At 39.8% G+C, this 21,160-nt stretch overlaps 1 protein-coding gene across 1 annotated transcript; it reads right to left on the bottom strand.

The window, feature by feature from the left end:
- Window positions 1-7,365: 7,365 nt before the first annotated feature.
- LOC125079646 (olfactory receptor 52M1-like) lies at window positions 7,366-8,319 on the bottom strand. The gene has a single exon (XM_047693448.1). It carries the CDS (start codon window positions 8,317-8,319, stop codon window positions 7,366-7,368), a length of 954 nt encoding a protein of 317 aa, XP_047549404.1.
- Window positions 8,320-21,160: the final 12,841 nt, after the last annotated feature.

Here is a 21,160-nt window from a genome sequence, read left to right on the forward strand (position 1 = left end):
AAAGGATGGATTGCAAAATAGGAGCAGAAAATGGCCTGCTCAGGTAGAGAAAAATCTTAGAATTCATTTGTTGCTATTTTCTTTAGCCTTTTAATATTTATATCATTGTAGGTTTCCTAATATAAAATATAATGGTATGTGATGGTTAAGTACATATTTATAGGTTATGTACAATTATAGAAATACAATAATCAATGTGTCTAATATGTAAATGATCGAATTTATACTTTACTGACTTGGATTTCCTAGATCTACTCCAGCCATTTGTACCTCTTTCTTGGGGAAGCATGTTCTGTTTTCTGTTCTAATCTTGGCATTAAATCCCTCCCTCTTCCCAGGAATGGCACTTGGTCTATGTTTCAGATACTATTGACATCAAGTAGAATTGAATTCTAAAATATTTCTATCACCACTCTTTGAAGAGATTCTTGCCTGCCTCTGTTTGGGAAGTGAGTTAAAGACAGAGAGACCAAACTTACCAGGACCAGACTGAAGAATGGTCCTCGATGCTACCCTCACTATAGTTTCATCTCCACAAATGACATGACTAAAGTCCAGGGATCTGAGGACCTCTCCTTTGGGTTAGATTCCAGTTTGGGAGGTGTCCCGTCACTTTTAGTTAATGAGTTCCTATAATGCTGAGACTGCCCTCTGAGAATGTGGTTGGCTGGTCCTGGCTTTGTATCCCTCCTTAGTTCTCGCTCTCTCTCTCTCTTTTTTCTTTTGGTACCTCCTTAGTTCTGAAGCTTTTTGTGACACTGGCAATGTAAAAAACACTTTTCAAGACAAGTGCGATAATTTACAGAGAAAGAAGGATGATGTAAAGTTTGACTGTTAAAGGAGGTCTTATCCTTATTTTAAACAGATGGTTATCAAAATATTTTTATAACCCTGAATCCATTTAAAAGTTTGGTATAGCAGTTTTATTTTACAATGCCAATATTTAATGCAATCCAGGAATTATATATTTGAACTAGAGGACAAAAATTCTAGATGTTAACTTGATTTTGAAAAATTATGTATCTCTTTATGCAGCTAAGGAGTTCACTTACAAGAAGTTAGAGAATCTCTTCTTTAAAGCACATATGTAGACCCTAGAGTTTGACTTGAGACTTCCAAAATGGGCAGAATTTGGATGGGCCTATTTTCATTCTCGAAATGCAAATCAAATACCTTAGCTTATGCTTCAGGACTGTATTCTGATTGTGATACCAGTCTCAATCCCTAATGATATTACACACTAGCTGAGGAACTAATATGTGCATGGCAATGTCAGCTTATAGATAAATATGAAAATATTTGATCCTTAATACTGATTGCTAAGTCCATTGTTAGCACTTGGCTTGGGCTATAACAAACAGCTGTCTATGACCCAAAGGTTTTTTTCCTGAAGACTTAAGACTGCAACATCTTAATTGTATCGAGTTATAAAATACCTGGATGATATTTGATCATCTCATCCATCTGAAGTTAAAGAAATTCATGCATTCATAAATTCATTCATTTATCCATATATCCAAACATTTGTTGATGCCTTAAATATGTATGGGTGGCATTTTTGTACTCATGAATTACAGGATCAGAATAGAACAGTGTGACAGAATCATATCAAAGAAACTTGAATGCTAGGAGCTAGAACCACTGTCTCTTCAGCACCCAAATTTGTAACAGCCCATTCTGCCTTAATGCTGTTTTATCATCTGCTTAAAGCTTATTTTTTAAGATTATGTTCAGTTAGCCAACTTATAGTACATCATTGGTTTTTATAGTTTGGTTTTTTGTTGACTGCTCAAAGTTTTGCCCAAGAATTAGTTTGGAGTCTAAGTACAGTCTACTTGATGACTGACACCTTGTTTCTTCCTGTCTCCTGACTTTGGTTCACCTTCTTGTAAGCTTCTGCCATTATCAGGAATATCACCCGCAGGAAAGGGAGTGTGTACTTATATAAATGGAAGGAAGATGTTTGGATCCTGAATCATGAGAAATGGAGGTTTCTATCCATATTTAATGGGAGATAGAAAGCACAGGAAGTGGAGTCTTCTGAAAGATTCTTAATGGAATACTGCTCCCTCCCATAGCTAGTGCTCACAGGCATGTAAAAGGTTCCATTCCTGTCTTCCCTTGGTAAACAGACTTTTTCAATTTAGGATCTAGTAAAAGAGCTTAGGTGTCGTCTTCTAAAATCTTATTTTATAGATGCTGACAAAATTCCCAAATTAGTAGGGAAAAATCTCATTCAAGATAATAAAGTCATTGGTCCTCTATGTGTTTTTAAAATAGCCATAAAATAGTATAGCTTGATTTTCACACAAAGTTAACCCAGGAACCTAGAAGTTTAGGGAAGCTTGGAAAGATTCAGATTGGGGAAACCTGCCAGTCAAGAAGATATTTCTCTTATGTAAGACTATATTGTTAACCCAGAAAGGGCCTTAAGAGATAATGAGGCACTCAACAGAAGTTATGCCCAAATAAGAAAATGTGGAAGAATTACCTGTACCATTAGTTTCTTGGTTTGGGCCTAGAAGGCTTAAAATAAGCTAATGTTCATAAATCTATCATTTAGCGCTAGGAAGAACTTCTGAGGAGAGTTAAGACAGAAACAGGAATAGTATCTTTTCCGTTGATCCATGATTTGGGATAGAATTATTTGAAGCTGAACGGTCTAGAAACAGATGTAAGTGAGTGACAGTGAGATACAGTAGTAAGCGAGCCTGATCTACTTTGAGGCACTTGCCTTAAACTACAGCAGCCAGTAGGACCTCTGATTAAAGAAAATCACTCCATTGGATCATTCTTCTTTCTTGGATATTTGTTCACCTCAACAGAAGATGGCACAGCAGAGGGAGTGGAAGTATAGTGATAGCACGGTGGTGAAAGCAGATCACAGACACATTGGTGGAACCAAGTTTCAAATCCAGGTCAATGAGCCTTCATGAAATTAAATGACCTCTCCAAAGCCAGCTGCCTCACTTTCAAAATAGTGTAATATCTATACTGGAGGGTTTGCAGATTTAATTAGTTAACCTATAGAAAGTAACCTATATACTCAGGTTTGTATCTGGCAAAAAAAAAAAAGATGTTTAATAAATTATAGGTGTGATGACAATAAATCCTACTCTAAGTGATATGCCACTGCTTCGCTCTAGTGGTAGCCTTGTAATTTCTCAAGTATAGGAAATATCTCAATGCAAAAGCCTTGATCCAGAAAGATGAAAGACTTATAAGGGCATCTGATCTGGCAGAACTGGTTTTTCTTTCTGGGTTTAGATTAGGCACAGGTAAAGTTAGGTACAAAGACCCTGTGTGCCAGGCAGGAGAAAGGATATTAGTTAGAACTATTTTTCCTACTCTGTTAGTGGAGACTCCCAAGGCTCCGAGTGGTGTGGAAGTGGATCCTAAGCACTCCTGAGGTAAGTGAGACAAAGGTTGGGTGAAAGAAAGTAAGAGTTATCAGTCTGGCCAGTTTGTACACAGCTCTACTGCTGTGTGCGGGGTGAAGGAATGAGAATTAGAAGGTTATAGAGGAGACCATCCCTGTGAGGATCCTGTGGGGACATGATTGCAGTATCAGTGGATCAACAGTACTAGAGAATCTAGTAAGAGATGGTCATTTCCCGTGGTCACAATGTGAAGAAGTATCATAAATATAGCATAAGGATGTATTTGGGGTCAGAGGCCAGGTGAGGAATAAGGAAGGAGATAGTCCTCTCCTATGTGACTGCCATGGTGGAAATCTTATAGGAACATACCCATCCTTTACTGCATTTTTAAGTTTAACACAAAGAAGAAGGTGACAGAAAAACTTCTAGGGGACTTTTAAAACCTGTATCAGACTAAACTACAAATTGGAATTAAGTTTTATAGCTCAATTTGATTTTAATTTTACTCGATTTTAATTTTAAGCCCTATTGTGGATGATGCAGGAAAAAACCTGAAGTGACATTTTGTACAACTGAGCCTGTGACTTTGGATCTTTTTCACTGGTTATACAGGAGATGTTTAGAAGTATTTGGTCTCTTACCATCCCAAGACTAAATAAATGGGTGTCACTAGTTGAAAATCCTCAGATGTATGAATGGGTGCTGGGACAGCTAAGGAGACCAGAGGAAAGCTGGCTCTATGATAGGACTTTCTGCAGAGAAGCAAAGAACAGAGTTTCCTAGAGCTGAGGTTGATATATTCATGAATGAGAAACAACTACAGATATTTTATTGCTTTTCCAGGAACTTGCTTTAGTTATTCCTCTCCTGGGTCTCTCAGTGCACAATAAAATACTATTATTATTAAAAGGCAAGTTTTTTTTTCTTTATGTGAGGAATTATGCAGGCATTTTAGATTATCTCATTATATCCTTATAATAAACTCAAGAGAAGCTACTATCGCTACTTTCATTTTTAAGAAAAGAAAACTGGGGCTTAGATTGTGAATACATCCAAAGCCTGATAGTTATTGGTTCAGATCCATCTCTGCCTTTTATCTAAATCCAGAGCCCAAGTTCTTACTCACCTGTGTCACATGACCATTTACAAATAACTGCAAGGATGTCCCCTCCCTCAACTTTACCCCAATCTTCACTTCTTCCATCAAGACTTACTTGCAGACCCAAGAGGTGCTGAGTATCTTTTATTCCCATCTTCAGTGTGGGTGATAGAAAAAGAACAGAGACTTGAAGAGGCACATGCACCCTAATGTTTATAGCAGTAATGCCCACAATTGCCAAAATATGCAGAGTCTAAATGTCCATCAACAGATAAATGGATAAAGAAGGGGAGGTTTTATATAACTATATATTATATGGGACTAGAGGGTTTTGCTTATTATACTAAGTGAAATAAGTCAGAAATAAATATTGTATAATTTCACTCATATGTGGAATTTATGAAACAAAACAGATGAACATAGGGGAAGGGAAGGAAAAATAAGGGGAAAACAGAGATGGAGGCAAACCATAAGAGACTCTTAACTATAGGGAACAAACTGAGGGTTGCTGGAAAGGGAGTGGGAGGGAAGATGGAGTAACTGGGTGATGGGCATTGAGGAGGGCACTTGAAGTAATGAGCACTGGGTGTTGTATGCAACTGATGAATCACTGAATTCTACCTCTGAAACTAATAATACACTATATGTTAAATTGAATTTAAATAAAAATTAAAATAGCCATATTTGTGTGAAGGAGAAATGAAATACTGGATTTGAATAAGATGTTCAGTTATTGGACTTGTCATGTCCCCATACTACATTCACTGGGGTACATTCCCTTCCATACTCTTCTGAGCTTAGCCCCTTCATAAAAGTTATGAAAGAGCCCATACAGGACTATGGTTGACAATGGGATTAAATGCCCTATTATAACTAAGCTTACACCTGGAGTCTCATAGGTCTGGGTGTTGTCATGGGTGGTTGTCCCTGGATAGAATGGGAGTACACGTTTGCCTAGTATTTCTCCTCTTTACTCCCAATCGTTCAATGTCATAGGGGGATGAAGCTGGAGATGGTATTTAGTTTTGGTCTGTAGTAGACACAGAAGATCATCTAGAAACACCATATGGCATATTTCTGAGATCATTTGGCTAAAAAGTTCTTAGTAGTAACCCTACTAAATGCAATTTAAGCTGAGAATAAAAGCCTTGGAAATCCATACACACTCTCTGCCTTATGTAGTATAAATCACAGACTTAAGGCAATATGCCAAAGAACTATCCCATGACAAAAGTTCCTTATCATTCCCTTTAGCATTGGTGCTAAAGGTTTGTTGGGTTTGAACATTTTTCTTTATTTTCTGTTGGGTTTGAACATTTTTCTTTATTTTCTCTGAAGTCCAGGGCTGTGGTTAGGAGATAATTCTGTAAAACAAACTTTGAGCTCTGGGGCTTCTATCTTTTCACCAACTCCTAATTAAGAACAAAAATAAAAACAAAAATATAAGTAGGTAGGTTATATTTAGCACCAAAATTTATATTCATAGAACACAACCTTTCTAAAATAAGTGAACTTGGGTCTGGCACTGGACTCCACAGTCCTTGATAAGGAGATGGGGAATGAACACCCCTCATCCCAAAACAACAGAGAAAAATTAATATGCCCCAACTAACCTTAGTGTTAGGCATAGGATTCTGAACAAATAAAACATCACAAACTCTTTTCTAAAGTTTAGCTTAAACCCCTAGCTAGTTCCAAGTTTGTTTGCCTTTAAGCATTTTTTTTTTGGATGACATGAGGTTTGAATACTATTCTCGCTTAATCACTGGCTTCTTTAGATTATGCTTTCAAAACACTAAGATTTTTAACCTAAGGTAATTCACCTTAGCTTTTGTAATGGTTTGTAAAATGAAGTTAAATGAACATTTTGATTTAGAACTAAAATAGACACACCATAATTCTGAATCACTAGAATTGGGAGTAGTTGCTTTATTTTTCATGTATTACCATAAGATTCTTGTAGGTTTCTAACCTGAAGTAATCATCTTGTTACAGAACTTCTATGATCAATAAAAGGGTCAAATCATAACAAAATAAGTATGAACCAAGAATTTTCTTAAAAGATCTGAAGTTATTTCAAGGTTTGTATCTACCACTTAATCATTTTTACTCCATTCTCTACCCAACTTCTTTCATGTCAGTAATCCCACTGTTACTTTCTTCCCTCTTTGTCATTTTATTATTTCAGTGTGGCTACTGTACTTCAAGACCATTTCAGGACCACCAAAACAAAATCTCCTAGTGTCCTTCTGTTTTTTTCCTCCCTATTGCCAGTTAATTATTAAGAGGAAATGTGGAATAGTGCATTTCCATTTATTTAAATGGGGGAATAACGTGGCTTGAAAACTTTAACGTCTATGGGCAGGAAGGTCCCAATCTAAGTCCTATTAGACAAGGATTTCTCACAGTCATATTTCCATTCATCCTCAATGAAAGGTCTTTTCTGGGGCAAGCCAAAAAGATTGGAAAACTAGCCAATGCAGTTGAATTTTTACAAGTCTTTACTAAAAATTTGTAAATGCTCTTCAAGAAGGTGTTAGAGTAGAATTTTATCTTCTACAAATTGTGCAAAACATTCTTCAAAGAGAAACTAGAAATCGTTGATAAAAAATGTCAAATAAACCTATTTCTGTGGCCTTGCAACTAATTTTATGTCAAATATGAAAAGGGATACTGTATAAAAACTCATACCTTGATTTCCCCAGGTATTCCTCTCTCCACTTTGAGAAAATCCACAGTCAAGTGGAATATATCCTAACATTTTTCTTAGACCTTTATGGCCACATCTCAGGTAAGCCCGATCTTCATGGGTATTATTGTACCGGCTTTCCCAGTCAGAATCATTTCCTGCTATCTTTATCAGTATGCCCCACAGATGCAGAATGGTCACTTGGGTTGAGTGCCTGCCTTGAGAACATGGAGAAGTCTCTCTCGAATCTGTTTGGTGCGGAGAGCATAAACAACTGGGTTGAGGATGGGTGGGATGAGAAGGTAAAAGTTGGCTAAAAGGATATGGATATGGGGAGGCACATGATGGCCAAAGCGGTGAGTGAGAGAAGAAACAGCAATAGGGATATAGAAGACAAGAATGGCACAAATGTGAGAACTACATGTCCCTAGGGTTTTAAGCCTAGCCTCAGGGGTGGCCAACCCCATTACAGCCCTGAAAATCATCACATAGGAGGCAGTGATGGCTAATGAATCCAGGATCAATACCAGGAAGCCAATTCCCATTCCATATAAGTTGTTGACTGTTGTGTCACCACATGCCAAGGTAACTATGGCCATGTGCTCACAATAGGAATGGGCAATGATTTGCGTCCGGTAAAGAGGCAGCCTCAGGCGAATCATCAGAGGCAGGGGTCCAATGTAGAGTACTCCACGAAGGAGGGCAACCAGGCCCAAACGACTCACTGCTGCATGAGTGAGCACAGAGGTGTGGCGTAATGGATCACAGATGGCCACATAGCGGTCAAAAGCCATGGCAAGGAAGATTCCTGACTCAACAGTGGCAAAGCAATGGATGAAGAACATCTGGGTCAAGCAGGCATCCAGGTCAATGCTGTGGGCCCCAAACCAGAAGATGGCTAGCAGTTTGGGCATGGTAGAGGTTGATAGGACCAAGTCAATGATAGCCAACATACACAGGAAGAAGTACATGGGTTGGTGCAGGCTGCGTTCCACCTTTATCACTGCCAAGATGGTCACATTCCCCACTACAGCCACCAGGTACATAGAGCTGAAGGGGATGGAGAGCCAGATGTGGAGGGATTGCAGCCCTGGAATGCCAGTAAGCCAGAAAGAACTAGGCACCAAGCAGGCATTATTAGACATGAACATGTTTCAGGCAGTGGAGTATCCAGGAGTCAGGAGCACTTAGATTTTTACTCTTATGAGAGATACTATTTCTGGAAACTGTAGACTAGATTCTTACTTTCATCCTGTGCAATTGGTGGAGCCTATAATAAAGAATTCTGAATATCTCCTTGGTATGTTACAGATTTTATTAAAGAAACTACATGGGGCGCCTGAGTGGCTCAGTAGGTTAAACATCTGCCTTCGGCTCAGGTCATGATCCCTGGACTGAGCCTAAGGTAGATGTTTAACCACCCAGGCACCCCAAAGCACAGAGTTTAATTTGGGTCCTGTCCTGGTTAGGGTTGCCATCCTGCTGTTTCCCATCAGATTCTCAGCAATATTAAGTCTCAGATTTCCCATCCTCTCCAGAGTGACTTTCTTCACACAGCCATGTTTGTGCTGAGAGGTTTCACCACCTTTTTGGTCTTTACCCAGGCAAATTCCCCACATATTTCAAGGCCCATCCCAGATCATTTCTTCTCTACAAAGCCTTCTTTGGGATCTGTAGTCTATACCAGAGTGGGTGAGTAGTCACTAAATTCAAACAAGCCCATGCACATTTCAAATATTCTTTTAACTGTTTTTTATATTTTAGGTATTTCCATGGCAAATAAGCATAAAAATGGCCCTATGTAACCTCAGGGATTCCTAATTCTAGCTCCAACATAAGTTTTTACAAGGTTGCTTAATTCTTGGTCAGCCATTGATTGCTGAAAAGAAAAAGGAGTTTTATGAACTTTAAAATATTCCACAAGTGTTCTTGTTATATTATCTCACCAACTTCAGCAATTCTTTGAATTAAGTACTTTAATATGCCATTAAGTGATAACAAGTGAAGTCTTTTCTTCAGAACTCAATTGTGAGCTTCTGTGGATTTATTGGACAGGAAAGGGAAAGGCATCTGGAGGCTGCACCACAGGGCACAAGCTTTGCCATCTAATAAACCAGATTTCCCATCCCAGACCTTTATTTTACTGTTTCTGGGCAGGTAGCCTAAACTCTTGACAGTTCATTTTTTCCCATATAAAATATGGAGAGAATATCTACTATAAAGGATAATTATAAGGAACAAATGAAAATTAGTATGAGGTTCTTGGCACATGGCAGCAACTTTCTCTCCCTGAATTCTTACTGTTCACTATGGGGAACAGATCAGAACTTTAGATTCTGCAATTTGGAATAGTTCCTTTTTCTCTGTTACATGGGACATCTGAGGAGGTCTCAAAAAATCTAGGAATTACAGAGATGGGACAGGGATTTAAGTGGAATAATAATAATTATACAATTTTATCTCACACCAAGGAGAATGAAGTGTTGTCTAAAAATATCGTGATAGACCCCCAATCCAAAGCAGAAAGAGGCCTGATTACTCAATGTAAGGGAGGTTACTTATGAAAAAAGGAATTAATGTTATAGGATGGACTTAAACCCAGATTTCTGATTTGTGCCAAACCCAAATTTTGTGCTAGGACAAGGAGAATATGAATATTTATAAAAGTAAAATCTACCAAGTTGATAACTGGCATCTTATGGGGTGGTCTGAACTAGATTGCAGCCCTGGAATTGTGTTACTTAGAACATTCGAGAGAAACAGTTTCTGTGTCAGCCCACATAAAGGCTTCCCCACATGGACACTGTCTCCAAGTCCTAATAGAAGCATCTTGGTAGGTCTGAGCCTTCTGAGAAAGAGGTTTTGTTATGGCAAAATACATAATGGATTAGCCGCAAGATAAACTTAGGTTCAACTACTAACTGCTGTTTCTGGCTCTGATTGAGGGAGTGTATACTTTGCCTCTGCTTTCAGTCCTGTTTCCTAGTCGGTAAAGTGAAGGAAATAGCTACTGTAGAGTTTCTTCATGTATTAAATCAACTGTCTATAAATGTGTGAGTTTGTGTGAGCATGCAGAAGGTCAAGTGTTAGGAAGCCTGCCCCCCGGAATAGGCACTGTGTTCCCTCCTTATCTACTCCTTCCCTCTGTTATTTGCCCTCTTCCACAGAACACAGACACATAGTACTATTTCCATAGGACCTTGGTGACTCCATATCCTTCTTTCCTAACTATATGAATAGCTCTTTTAACATGGGTATAGTCAGTTGAAGAGACCTGCTGGTGGTATAAGGATCAACTCAGGAGAGAAGTTTGTCTAACTGTGGGGGAAGAGAGCAGAAGCCCGATAAGGTTAGAATAGTCCAATTTTTCCTCTTGTGTTCTGATGGACAGTACTAGGCAATGAGGTTCCTGACTTGGGGTTTCTCCTTTTTCTTCATAACTCAGGCCAAATTGTACTCTCTTTATTCTACTTTTGACTAGACGCAGGAAAAAGACAAGCCCTGGCTGAACCAGAAGACAAATGTTTCTGGAACTTGGAATTTGTGCCCAATGACTTTGTCCCCCTGTCTGAAATGTACTTACCCATTGGGAGTGCTGTCCACAGAGCCCTACGCTGTGTTACTGACAGGGGTCACCTCTTGTCTGTGTGCTTGGACAAATTTAGTTTAGAGTCAAGGGAAGGGCATAGTCCGGATCTCTTCACTATTTTGTCCTGTGTCCTCTTAATCCAGGTGCTGAAAATAGCCAGTTCTTTCCCAAGAAACACAAAGAAACCAAAACACTTTCCCCTGGACCTTCAGTCACCCTGCCTTGGGAGCAGTCTTCAACTCCTAATCCCGTTTCACTACATTATAGACTTAACCTCTATTCCCCTGGCTGGGGTTCTTGACTGGCTCCAGGTTTCTGACTACCCAACCCTCAAGACGGAGGTATTTTAAGGACTCCAAAGGGGATACTGGGAGAAAGTTCACAAGAGAAGGGTGAAAAAATACCAGCTGTTTATATAATCCCTATGGATACTTTAGTTATTGTTTATGTTATTTTAAAAAAAATATAAGGTATGGCCTAGGTTTACTTTATATACTATGTATATTTCACCAACATTGTGAATTTCCCTTCTTTTTAAAAAAGCATGTTTGGGGCACCTGGGTGGCTCAGTTGGTTAAGCCTCTGCCTTCATCATGGGTCATGGGTCCTGGGATCGAGCCCCATGTTGGGCTCCCTGCTCAGTGGAGAGCCTGCTGCTTCTTCTCCCTCTGCCTGCCAGCTCTGCCTACTTGTGCTATCTCACTGTCAATAAATGGATAAAATATTAAAGAAAAAGCACGTTTGATTAAAAACAAGATTTGGAGAAGGGAGTTGAGGGAAATTGAAAGGGGAGGTGAACCATGAGAGCCCATGGACTCTGAAAAATAATCTGAGGGTTTTGAAGGGGCAGGAGGTGGGAAGTTGGGGGAACCAGGTGGTGGGTATTAGAGAGGGCACGGATTGCATGGAGCACTGGGTGTGGTGCAAAAACAAGGAATACTATTATGCTGAAAAGAAATAAAAAATTAAAAAAAAAGAAATAAAATAAATAAATAACAAGTACCTTAGAACCTCCCCCACCAAGAAAATCATTCTATTTCCCTTCAATCCCACTGTTCTCTCTAGAACTGAGTATAGCTCCTCAGGAACCCACAAATGTTGAACTTTATCCATCATCCACACATCTAAAGACAAACGGTGAAGAAAGTACAAGATAACTGCAATGAAAGGGGAAGTTATAATTTGGAGTAGAGGAGGTTATCAAATGACCACTGACAGCCAGAAATAAGATGAATCAGTCTTCTTAGGCTGCTAAAGCAAAATACTGCAGATTGGTTAGTTTAATAAAAATTCAGTTCTAAACAAGAAGGGATTGGGAGGGAGACAAACCATAAGAGACTCTTAATCTTACTAAACAAACTAAAGATTGCTGGGGGGAGGGGGTAGCGAGAGGGTGGTTGGGTTATGGACACTGGGGAGGGTGTGTGCTATGGTGAGTGCTGTGAAGTGTGTAAACCTGGCGATTCACAGACCTGCACCCCTGGGGCAAATAATACATTATATGTTAATAAAAAAAATTAAAATTTAGTTCTAGGGGGCACCTGGGTGGCTTAGTGGGTTAAACATCTGCCTTCTCTGTCAAATAAATAAAATCTTAAATTCTCAGTTCTGTAGGCTGGAAGTTGATCATGGTATTAGCATGGTTGATCTACAGTAAGGGCTCTCCTGGATCGTAGTCCACCAGTTCTTTGCTATGTCCTCATATGGCCTTTCCTTGGTTGTGCATACATGAAGAGAAAGTGAGAGCTCTCTAGTGTTTAATTCTATGAGACCAGGGCCCTACCCTTATAACCTCACTTAACCATAATCAATTCTTAGAGGACCCATGTCCAAGTAGCCATACTGGGGCTTTATGATATTTGGGGTGGGGTGGGGGATGGTGGGGAAACACACATTCAATCCACAAGTTACTCCATGGATGCCCACAAGACTTTTTGCCCATTTACCTGATCAAATAACTCATTCTATTACCTGGAAAGTCATTTATCAATTAGTTGAAAGATTGCATACACTGGGAGATCTATCCTTGAACTTTGTCTTTTTTTAAATGAAATTTAATTATTTTTTCACTGTTCCAGGATTGTTTATGAACTTTTTTTTTTTAAAGATTTTATTTATTTATTTGACAGAGAGAGATCACAAGTAGATGGAGAGGCAGGCAGAGAGAGAGGGAAGCAGGCTCCCTGCTGAGCAAAGAGCCCGATGCGGGACTCGATCCCAGGACCCTGAGATCATGACCTGAGCCGAAGGCAGCGGCTTAACCCACTGAGCCACCCAGGCGCCCCTGTTTGTGAACTTTTTATTTCAATGCCATCCCTAACAATGATCCTGAAAGGAGTCCCCTCCTGGAGGCATATGGCCTCAGTGCAATTCCTAATTAGTGGTGGATGGAGAGAAACTTCGGGATTGCCTCAGATACTGAGTAATCACAGTGCTCCCATTTCTCTGCACTCTGGTTTTGCATTTTAGTAACAGTTTAACTCCTTTAAAGCCCAAATTGAAGTTGGCAGTCTATCAGTTTCTAAGGACCACTTTGGTTAACAATTACAGAAGTTATGTTGAATTATGATCTCTACACAAATCAGTGTTCTGAAGGAATGCACTGACTCCACACCCTTGTTATTAAGAGACAGAGACCCTGGTCATGATACTGGTTTTCAAAGTCAATAGTAGACTGGAGTAGTGAGGCAGGAAGAGTGGTTTTGTTTCTATAGGTCGTATGTTCAGTTTGGTGTGGTTTATGGCTGGCAGAAGTTACTTGGGATATAGCATCTAAAAATCAACTACAATTAAAGTCAGCAGAGAACACTTTGATCCCTACTCACATTATCCAACATTTTACATTGCTCTTTTTTTTTTTTACTATAGATTTCTCCCTTTTTGTGCTTTCACCTAGTAAGTCTTCCTTACCCTAACTTTATTCATGGGAGGAAGAATCTGGCCTACTCCTCAAATTTTGGATTTGCCACCTTCCTTAAGATTACTCCTACACACACACACACACACACACACACACACACACACACACAACCCTTCTGGTTCTGTTTTTCTAGAAATCCCTAAACTCAGCTTGGAAACTAGAAGAACAGACTTGTAAAAGTGAGTTTTCTAAATTGATTCTAGTGTCTAGAATTGGTTCTCTGATCTGATTATATTTAAAAACACCATTATTTCCAGCAGTAAAGAATGAACAGTTCATGGCATGATAGGGCAATAGAGATACATGAAGTATTACCACGGATACTTGTAATCGAATACTTAATACTTTTAGGAGGCAAGGTTATAAGTCCCTGTAGGACAGCATCAAACATTTGTCAAGTTAACAAGTAGAATGGAATTGGCTAGTTATTCCTAATGTTGCTGAACAAAGTGGGGGGAAAAAAGATGAGCTCTGACATTTGAATTTCCAGTTCAAGAACTATATAAATGACTTGAAATTGTCTATGTGTTCCCTGTGGCCACAGGCCTGAGACTGCTGGGGGAAAAACAAATAGAAATGACCACAGATTATCCTGGGACTGGCTCAATTACAGTGCAAGTTGAACTCAGTCTTGCAGGGTCTCTAAGAAAGTGAGGTTCTTGACTGGGAAGAAATGGGATCCTGAAAGTTGGAATGGGGATATAGGAGAAGAACCTGATAAGGCTGGGACATTGAGCCCTTTCATTCTGACGAATCTTCTTTGCCAGTGAAAGTGGCCTGTCTGAAGGGGATTAATCCTAAATTGGCTGAGGAACCTGTAGTGACTTCCCCTAAGGCAGTTGTCATACAGGATAATGCAGGCTCTCCTTGGGATCCACTTCCACTTTACTTTTAGGTCTATTACTATGCTCAAATTCCAGAAAGAGCTCTAAAGATGGGGTATAAAGTGTCACCTAGGAGAAAAAGCACTATACTCCAGAAGAACTCGACTTTTCTAATTCATACAGACAAATCCAGAGAATATGTGTGGGAATGGACACTAAGTGTGTTGGGTAATAGTGGAAGGAAGGTAAAATGGGATCTGGTTAAGTTTATTGAGGGGAGTCCAATAAGCAGAGATTCCAGATTTAATGTTGCAACTCGAGGAGTTAGAAAAGGTCTTAACAGTATGGTTTATTGGCTAAAACATGGACCAAAACATGGCCCACAATAAATTAACTTGAAATGCCAAATCTGCCTTGGAAAACTTTACAGAAAGGAATTCAGAGACTGGAATGGAAAGTTAAGGTAGATTTGTCATTTAAGGTCTGTTTGCCCACCTTTACAGGGTCCAGAGAATATACCTTTCACCACAACTGTGACAAATGAGTTTGTCAGGGGAACCCCAGTGTCTTTGAAGAGCTCTGTGATTGCTCTTTTCTGTGGGTCAGACCTTGGAGTCTACATGCAATGGGAGTAAACCTGCCATCCCAGTATCCAAGTGGTAGCATTTGTTCGCATTTTCTCAGTCTCCTGGTGTTAGCTCTAGGCCTCAGTGCTCAGCTCCACCTCATAAAAGCCATCTGTGAAAAGCCCACAGCAAATATTCTCAATGGGGAAAAACAGAGCTTCTCCCTTAAGGTCAGGAACACAACAGGGATGCCCAGTCTCACTGTTGTTCAACATAGTACTAGAAGTCCTAGCATCAGCAATCAGACAACAAAAAGAAATATAAGGCATTCAAACTGGCAAAGAAGTCAAACTCTTTGCAAATGACACACTATGTCTCCACCCCCAAATTACTAGAACTCATTAAGCATTCAGCAATGTGGCAGGATACAAAAATCAATGCACTGAAATCAGTTGCTTTGCTATACATTAACAATGTAACTATAGAAAGAAGCTAGGGAATTGATTCCATTTACAATAGCACCAAAAACCGTAACATGCCCAGGAGTAAACCCAACAAAAGAGGTAAAGGATCTATACTTTAGAAACAAGAGAACACTTATGAAAGAAATTGAGGAAGACACAAAAAGATGGAAAAACATTCCACTCTCATGGATTGGAAGAATAAACATTGTTAAGATGTCTATACTGCCCAGAGCAATCAACACTTTCAATGCCATCCCTATTAAAATACCATTGACATTTTCCAAAGAGCTGGAACGAATAATCCTAAAATTTATATGGAACCAGAAAAGACCCTGAGTCACTAAGGGAATACTGAAAAAGAAAAACAAAGCTGGGGCATCACACTGCCTGATTTCAAGCTATATTACAAAGCTATGATCACAAGACAGCATGGTATTGGCACAAAAACAGACACATAAATCAATGGAACAGAACAGAATTTCCAGAAATGGACTCTCAACTCTATGGTCAATCTTTGACAAATCATGAAAAAATATCCAATGGGAAAAAAGGCACTCTAGTATATGGTGCTGGGAAAACTGGACAGCTACATACAGAATGAAACTGGACCATTTCCTTACATCATACACAAAGGAAACTCAAAATGGAAGAAAGACCTCAATGTCAGACAGGAATCTACCAAAATCCTAGAGAAGAACATAGGCAGTAACCTCTTGGACATTGGCCACAGCAACTTCTTTCAAGATATATCTCTAAAGGCAAGGGAAACAAAGACAAAAATGAACTTTTGGGACTTCAAGATAAAAAGCTTCTGCACAGCAAAGGAAACAGTCAACAAAACTAAGACACAACCTATGGAATGGGAGAAGATATTTACAAATGAGAGTACAGATAAAGGGTTGGTATCCAAGATCTATAAAGAACTTCTCCAACTCAACATCCCAAAAAACAAATAATCCAGTCAAAAAAATGGGCAGAAGACATGAACAGACACTTCTCCAAAGACATATATTTGGCTAACAGACACATGAAAAATGCTCAACATCACTTGGCATCAAGGAAATTCAAATCAAAAATCACACTGAGATACCACCAGTTAGAATGGCAAAAATTAACAAGACAGGAAACAACAAATGTTGGAGAGGATGTGGAGAAAGGGGAACACTCTTGCACTGTTAGTGGGAATGCAAGGTATACAGCCACTTTGGAAAACTGTATGGAGGTTCCTCAAGATGTTGAAAATAGAACTATCATATGACCCAGCAGTTGCACTACTTGGTATTTACCCAAAAGATACAGATGTAATGAAAAGAAGGGGCACCTGTACCCCAACATCCACAGCAACAATGCCCACAATAGCCAAACTGTGGAAGGAACAGATATGTCCTTCAACAGATGAATGGAAAAAGAAGATATGGTTTTTATATACAGAATATTACTCAGTCATTAGAAAGGTTGAAGACCTACCTCTTACATCAAGGTGGATGGAACTGGAGGCTATTATGCTAAGTGAAATCAGAGAAAGAAAATTATGTGGTTTCACTCACTGTAGAATATAAGAAGTAGCACAGAGGATCATAAGGGAATGGGGGGGAAAACTTAATGGGAATTAATCAGAGGGAGACAAACCATGTGAGACTCTCTACTATGGGAAACTGAAGGTTGCTGAAGGGGAGGTGGGTATGGGGATGGTGTGACTGGGTGATGGGCATTAAGGAGGGCATGTGATGTGAGCACTGACTGTTATATGCAATTGATGAATTATTGAACACTACATCTGAAACTAGTGATGTACTATATGTTGGCTAATTGAATTTAAATAATTAAAAGAAATCAATGAAGTTGAAATCAGGAAGTCAATGGAGAACATCAACAAAACCAAGAACTGGTTCTTTTAAAGAATCAGTACAAGCGATAAACCTATAACCAGGTCAAGGAAGAAAGAAAAATTACTAATAACAGAAATAGAAGAAGGACCACAGCCACTGATCCCATGTAGGATTAATAGTATTTTGAACCACTCTATGCTCATACATTCGGTAACCTAATGAAACAGACCAGTTCCTTGAAAGACAGGCTACCAAACTCAAATAAGGAAAGTAATTAATAACCTTCCATAATGAGACACCTGGTCCAGATGGGTTCCCTGGGAAATGTCTCAGAAACAAAAAATCCTCTGCAAAAGGCTAGCAAACCAAATCTGACAATGCAGAAGCATATGCTCTGTGACCAACGGATTTATTGTGTATGCATGGCTGACTCAACATTTCAGAAAATTGTTGTAATTTATCTCAACTGTCTAAAGAAAAAATCATGTTATCAATAGATGCAGAAAAAGAATCTGGCATTCATAAACTATTAGCAAACTAGGATTAAAAATGTAAAATTTAAGCCTACCCAAACTTTTGTTTTTCATTGCTACCTATGTAAGTTTCAGGCAAATTAGTTAGCTTCTTTGTGCCCTCAGTATCTTGATCTGAGAAGTGAGGACTCTAAGAGCTCATATCTCAGAGTGTTGTTTAGGTGAAAAGAAGAAGAATTTGGGAAATGATAGCCAGAGGACCCAAAGTATAGCAGCACAATATAGTAACGGGATGAGAACATGACAGAAGAGCAGTACTTGATACTGGCATAGCAATTTCATTTAATGAGTTAAACATTAAAAGAGCTTCTAATTCTCATTAGTATAATACAACCTATCATTTGTCAAGTCATTCTGACACCTGAATGAACAGAGGTTTCATGTGGTACCTAGAGTAATCCCATTGTCTATGAGGACACAGATCTGAAGGGGATTCCCTCATCCAGCTGTACATCCATAGTTGCTTCAGGCTCTAAGAGAAGCCAAGTCAGCACATTCAAATGAAGGATTAAGGTATCTAATAAAGCTTGAAGTTTTCCTTTGTGTTGTGGAGCTTAGACTGTCATGGTATCTCATCCTTGGGCCAGGATGCCCTCTCCTGTACAGTGCTAGAATCAACAGGGACCATGTTTATTTTTGATTCACCTCTGCTTCCAAGGCTGAATAGACACTGGACACATTTAACATAGATTTAAGATATTAAATTATAGGGGAAGTTAATACCTTTAATGTTTTTATACAGCCCATAGGCATACCTCTCACAATGTGAGTGGGGAGAGAAATTTGCACAATATCTAATTTTGAGGGAATAGGCATTCATTTGTCTTAAAGTTAGTTTGAGAAATTATCATCCCCTCCAAATACTGTAAGATATCAAACTTCCTTAGAGATTTACAGCCAGGCTGAGCTCTAATTTTAAAGGAGATTCCTCATCCTTTCTCTAGAAAGGCCTTTCTGATTTCTATTCAGGGTCCTCAAAATACCTGCAGACTCCAGGGAGGCCAGATACAACCAGCAAGAGCAGGACTTGGACACTACCCAAGGGATCATGACTCAGTTAGAAAGTCTATATTCCCTAGACCTCTCTGGACGAACTCTGACATATTAAGCATAGCTGTGCTTAAGTTTAGATTTTACATTCATTCTTCTGGGAAAAAGCCTGCTATTTCCCATGTCCACTGAGGGAAGTGGTAAGGTTACCAGTCCAGATGGAATTCCCTTGGCCCCGAAACAGAATGCTTATAAGTGCCAGGCCTCAGAGACATTTGCAGAGCCCCAGGCTCTTGCTCTGACACTACCTAGCCCAGGTAAGAGCATCTTATAAAAGGGAATCCAAAAGGACAGAGGTAATCAGGAAGGGTTCCAAGCCTTTTAGGATGAGCAGCCTTGGGACCCTTAGGCATTCTACTTCTGATTATATTCCTGTTGAACTCTCCAAGACCAGACTCCAGGGGAAGGAATTCTCTTGCAAGGGGATGTGAAGTGTGGAATTTGCAGAGTCCCACTCAGGAAGTCTGAAGCAGCCTCTAGTTCAATGCCAATACAAGGCCCTCCAAAACACCTCCAGGTGCTTTAAATAGGCAATAGGTTATTCTTATTTGACATATCCAGTGCTGGGCTCTCACAGGGATTACACTAGAGAATAAGATAGGCATGCTCTCTACTCTATTAAATATAGATTCTGTTTGAGGAATCATGCATGGGAGCAGGCAGCTCAGAACACTGTGTATATAGTACAAAGATAGGCACTGAGCACGGAGGGAGGGTTAGAACAGGTTTAAGGGGACATCTAGGCTATGGCAAGGAGCAATCATAAGGATTAGCTAGGTGAGGAAGAGGAGTATACCATCACAACACCAGGAGAAAACATGGGTAATTCTCAGGCAAAAGAACATGTTACAGTTGGGAAGTGGAAAAATTCAGCCTTGTTGGAAGATTGTGGGCAGGGTGAAGAACAGTAAGAGCCATGGCTGGTGTTTTTGCATAGAGCTCAGGTGGCACGTTGTGACTCATACCCTTCACAATCATTCTGAGCAGGAGCAGCAGTAGCCCTTTTCTATTGTATTTAAAGTGTGAAGGTTGCTTCTGACTAGGGAGGCATAAGCTAAGGAAAGTTAGGATCTTAGGGATCAAATGGGGGTTGGCAGAGTTAACCAAGGCTCAGCCCAACCCCATTCCACAGTGGAAGTGCATCTCTCCAGTCATGGGTAGCTTCTTCATTGTGATGGGGTGCTCCTGGAGATGGATAGGAAGAGGAAGCTGCCATTGGGGAAACAGATCTGTATGTCGTCAGGTATAGGATAAGGGAAAGAAACCAAATCCACCTTCAGGGCTTGAAACTAGTCCAGAGGAATGAAGACTTGTGGGTTGGCTCTAAGAAGGTCTATGATGTAGTAGAGGCTGGCTTGCTGGCTTTCAAGAGAAATTTCTCCCCATTTCTAGAGTTCCCTTGGTATATTTAGCCTTGTATGTACCTTGGGTTGTGAGATCCTCCTACAACAGGAGGATCCTGCCCAAACTCAGAAGAAAACTGTTGATCCAGGGTGTGACTCAGTAGTGCTGGGACTCAAATGGCATCAAAGCAATAAGACTGCTGAAACCACTTCTGCACTAACACAGGAAAAGGGTAACTGCTATGATGGGGGAGGAGCATGGGACGAGAAGACAAATTCGCTTGGCAAGTCCTACCATCTTTTCCATTCAAAGACTTTCCCTTTCTGGAGTAAAGCTTACTGTCCACTTGAATACAACTTTGCTTAGTATAACATCAGGTTATGAAGGCCAGTCAAGTAGAGGCAGGGGTGAAGGAGCCAAGTCCGCTCTTATTTTCAGTTTAGAAGTCCTGGTAGAGGTCATTTAGCCCTTGACTACCAGGAAATTGTTTTGCCTTTAGAACCAATTCAGTAAAGTTGACAACTTTTAGATTATGTGTCCTGCTGAGGACGCAGACTGCTTTGCAAAGACAATACTGAGTAAAGATTGTGTACTATTGGGGTCTGGTCTGACCCAAACTAGTGGCCTGGTGAAGGGAGCAAATGAAGGGACTGTTCGCTGAGGCCTGGGAATAGTTAAGGAAACTGAATAAGTGATGGTGAAGCACCAGAACAAACTTTGCACAGCATTACCTAACTCAGGCCTGATGACAAAAGGGAAGACACTATTGCATTTGGTAGAACACCATGTCAGTGCCGTATTTGGCAGGAAGGGAACTGGGGGAACAAATTCCTGATCTCTTGTCTCACTTTCCTATCTCCTAGTGACTTCATT

This window comes from Lutra lutra, chromosome 10, assembly GCF_902655055.1.
Source record: "Lutra lutra chromosome 10, mLutLut1.2, whole genome shotgun sequence".
In the NCBI taxonomy this organism is placed as follows: Eukaryota; Metazoa; Chordata; class Mammalia; order Carnivora; family Mustelidae; genus Lutra; species Lutra lutra.

Excerpts from the sequence above, each read along its gene's own strand:
- LOC125079646 (XM_047693448.1), bottom strand. The coding sequence starts at position 8,319 with ATGTTCATGTCTAATAATGCCTGCTTGGTGCCTAGTTCTTTCTGGCTT.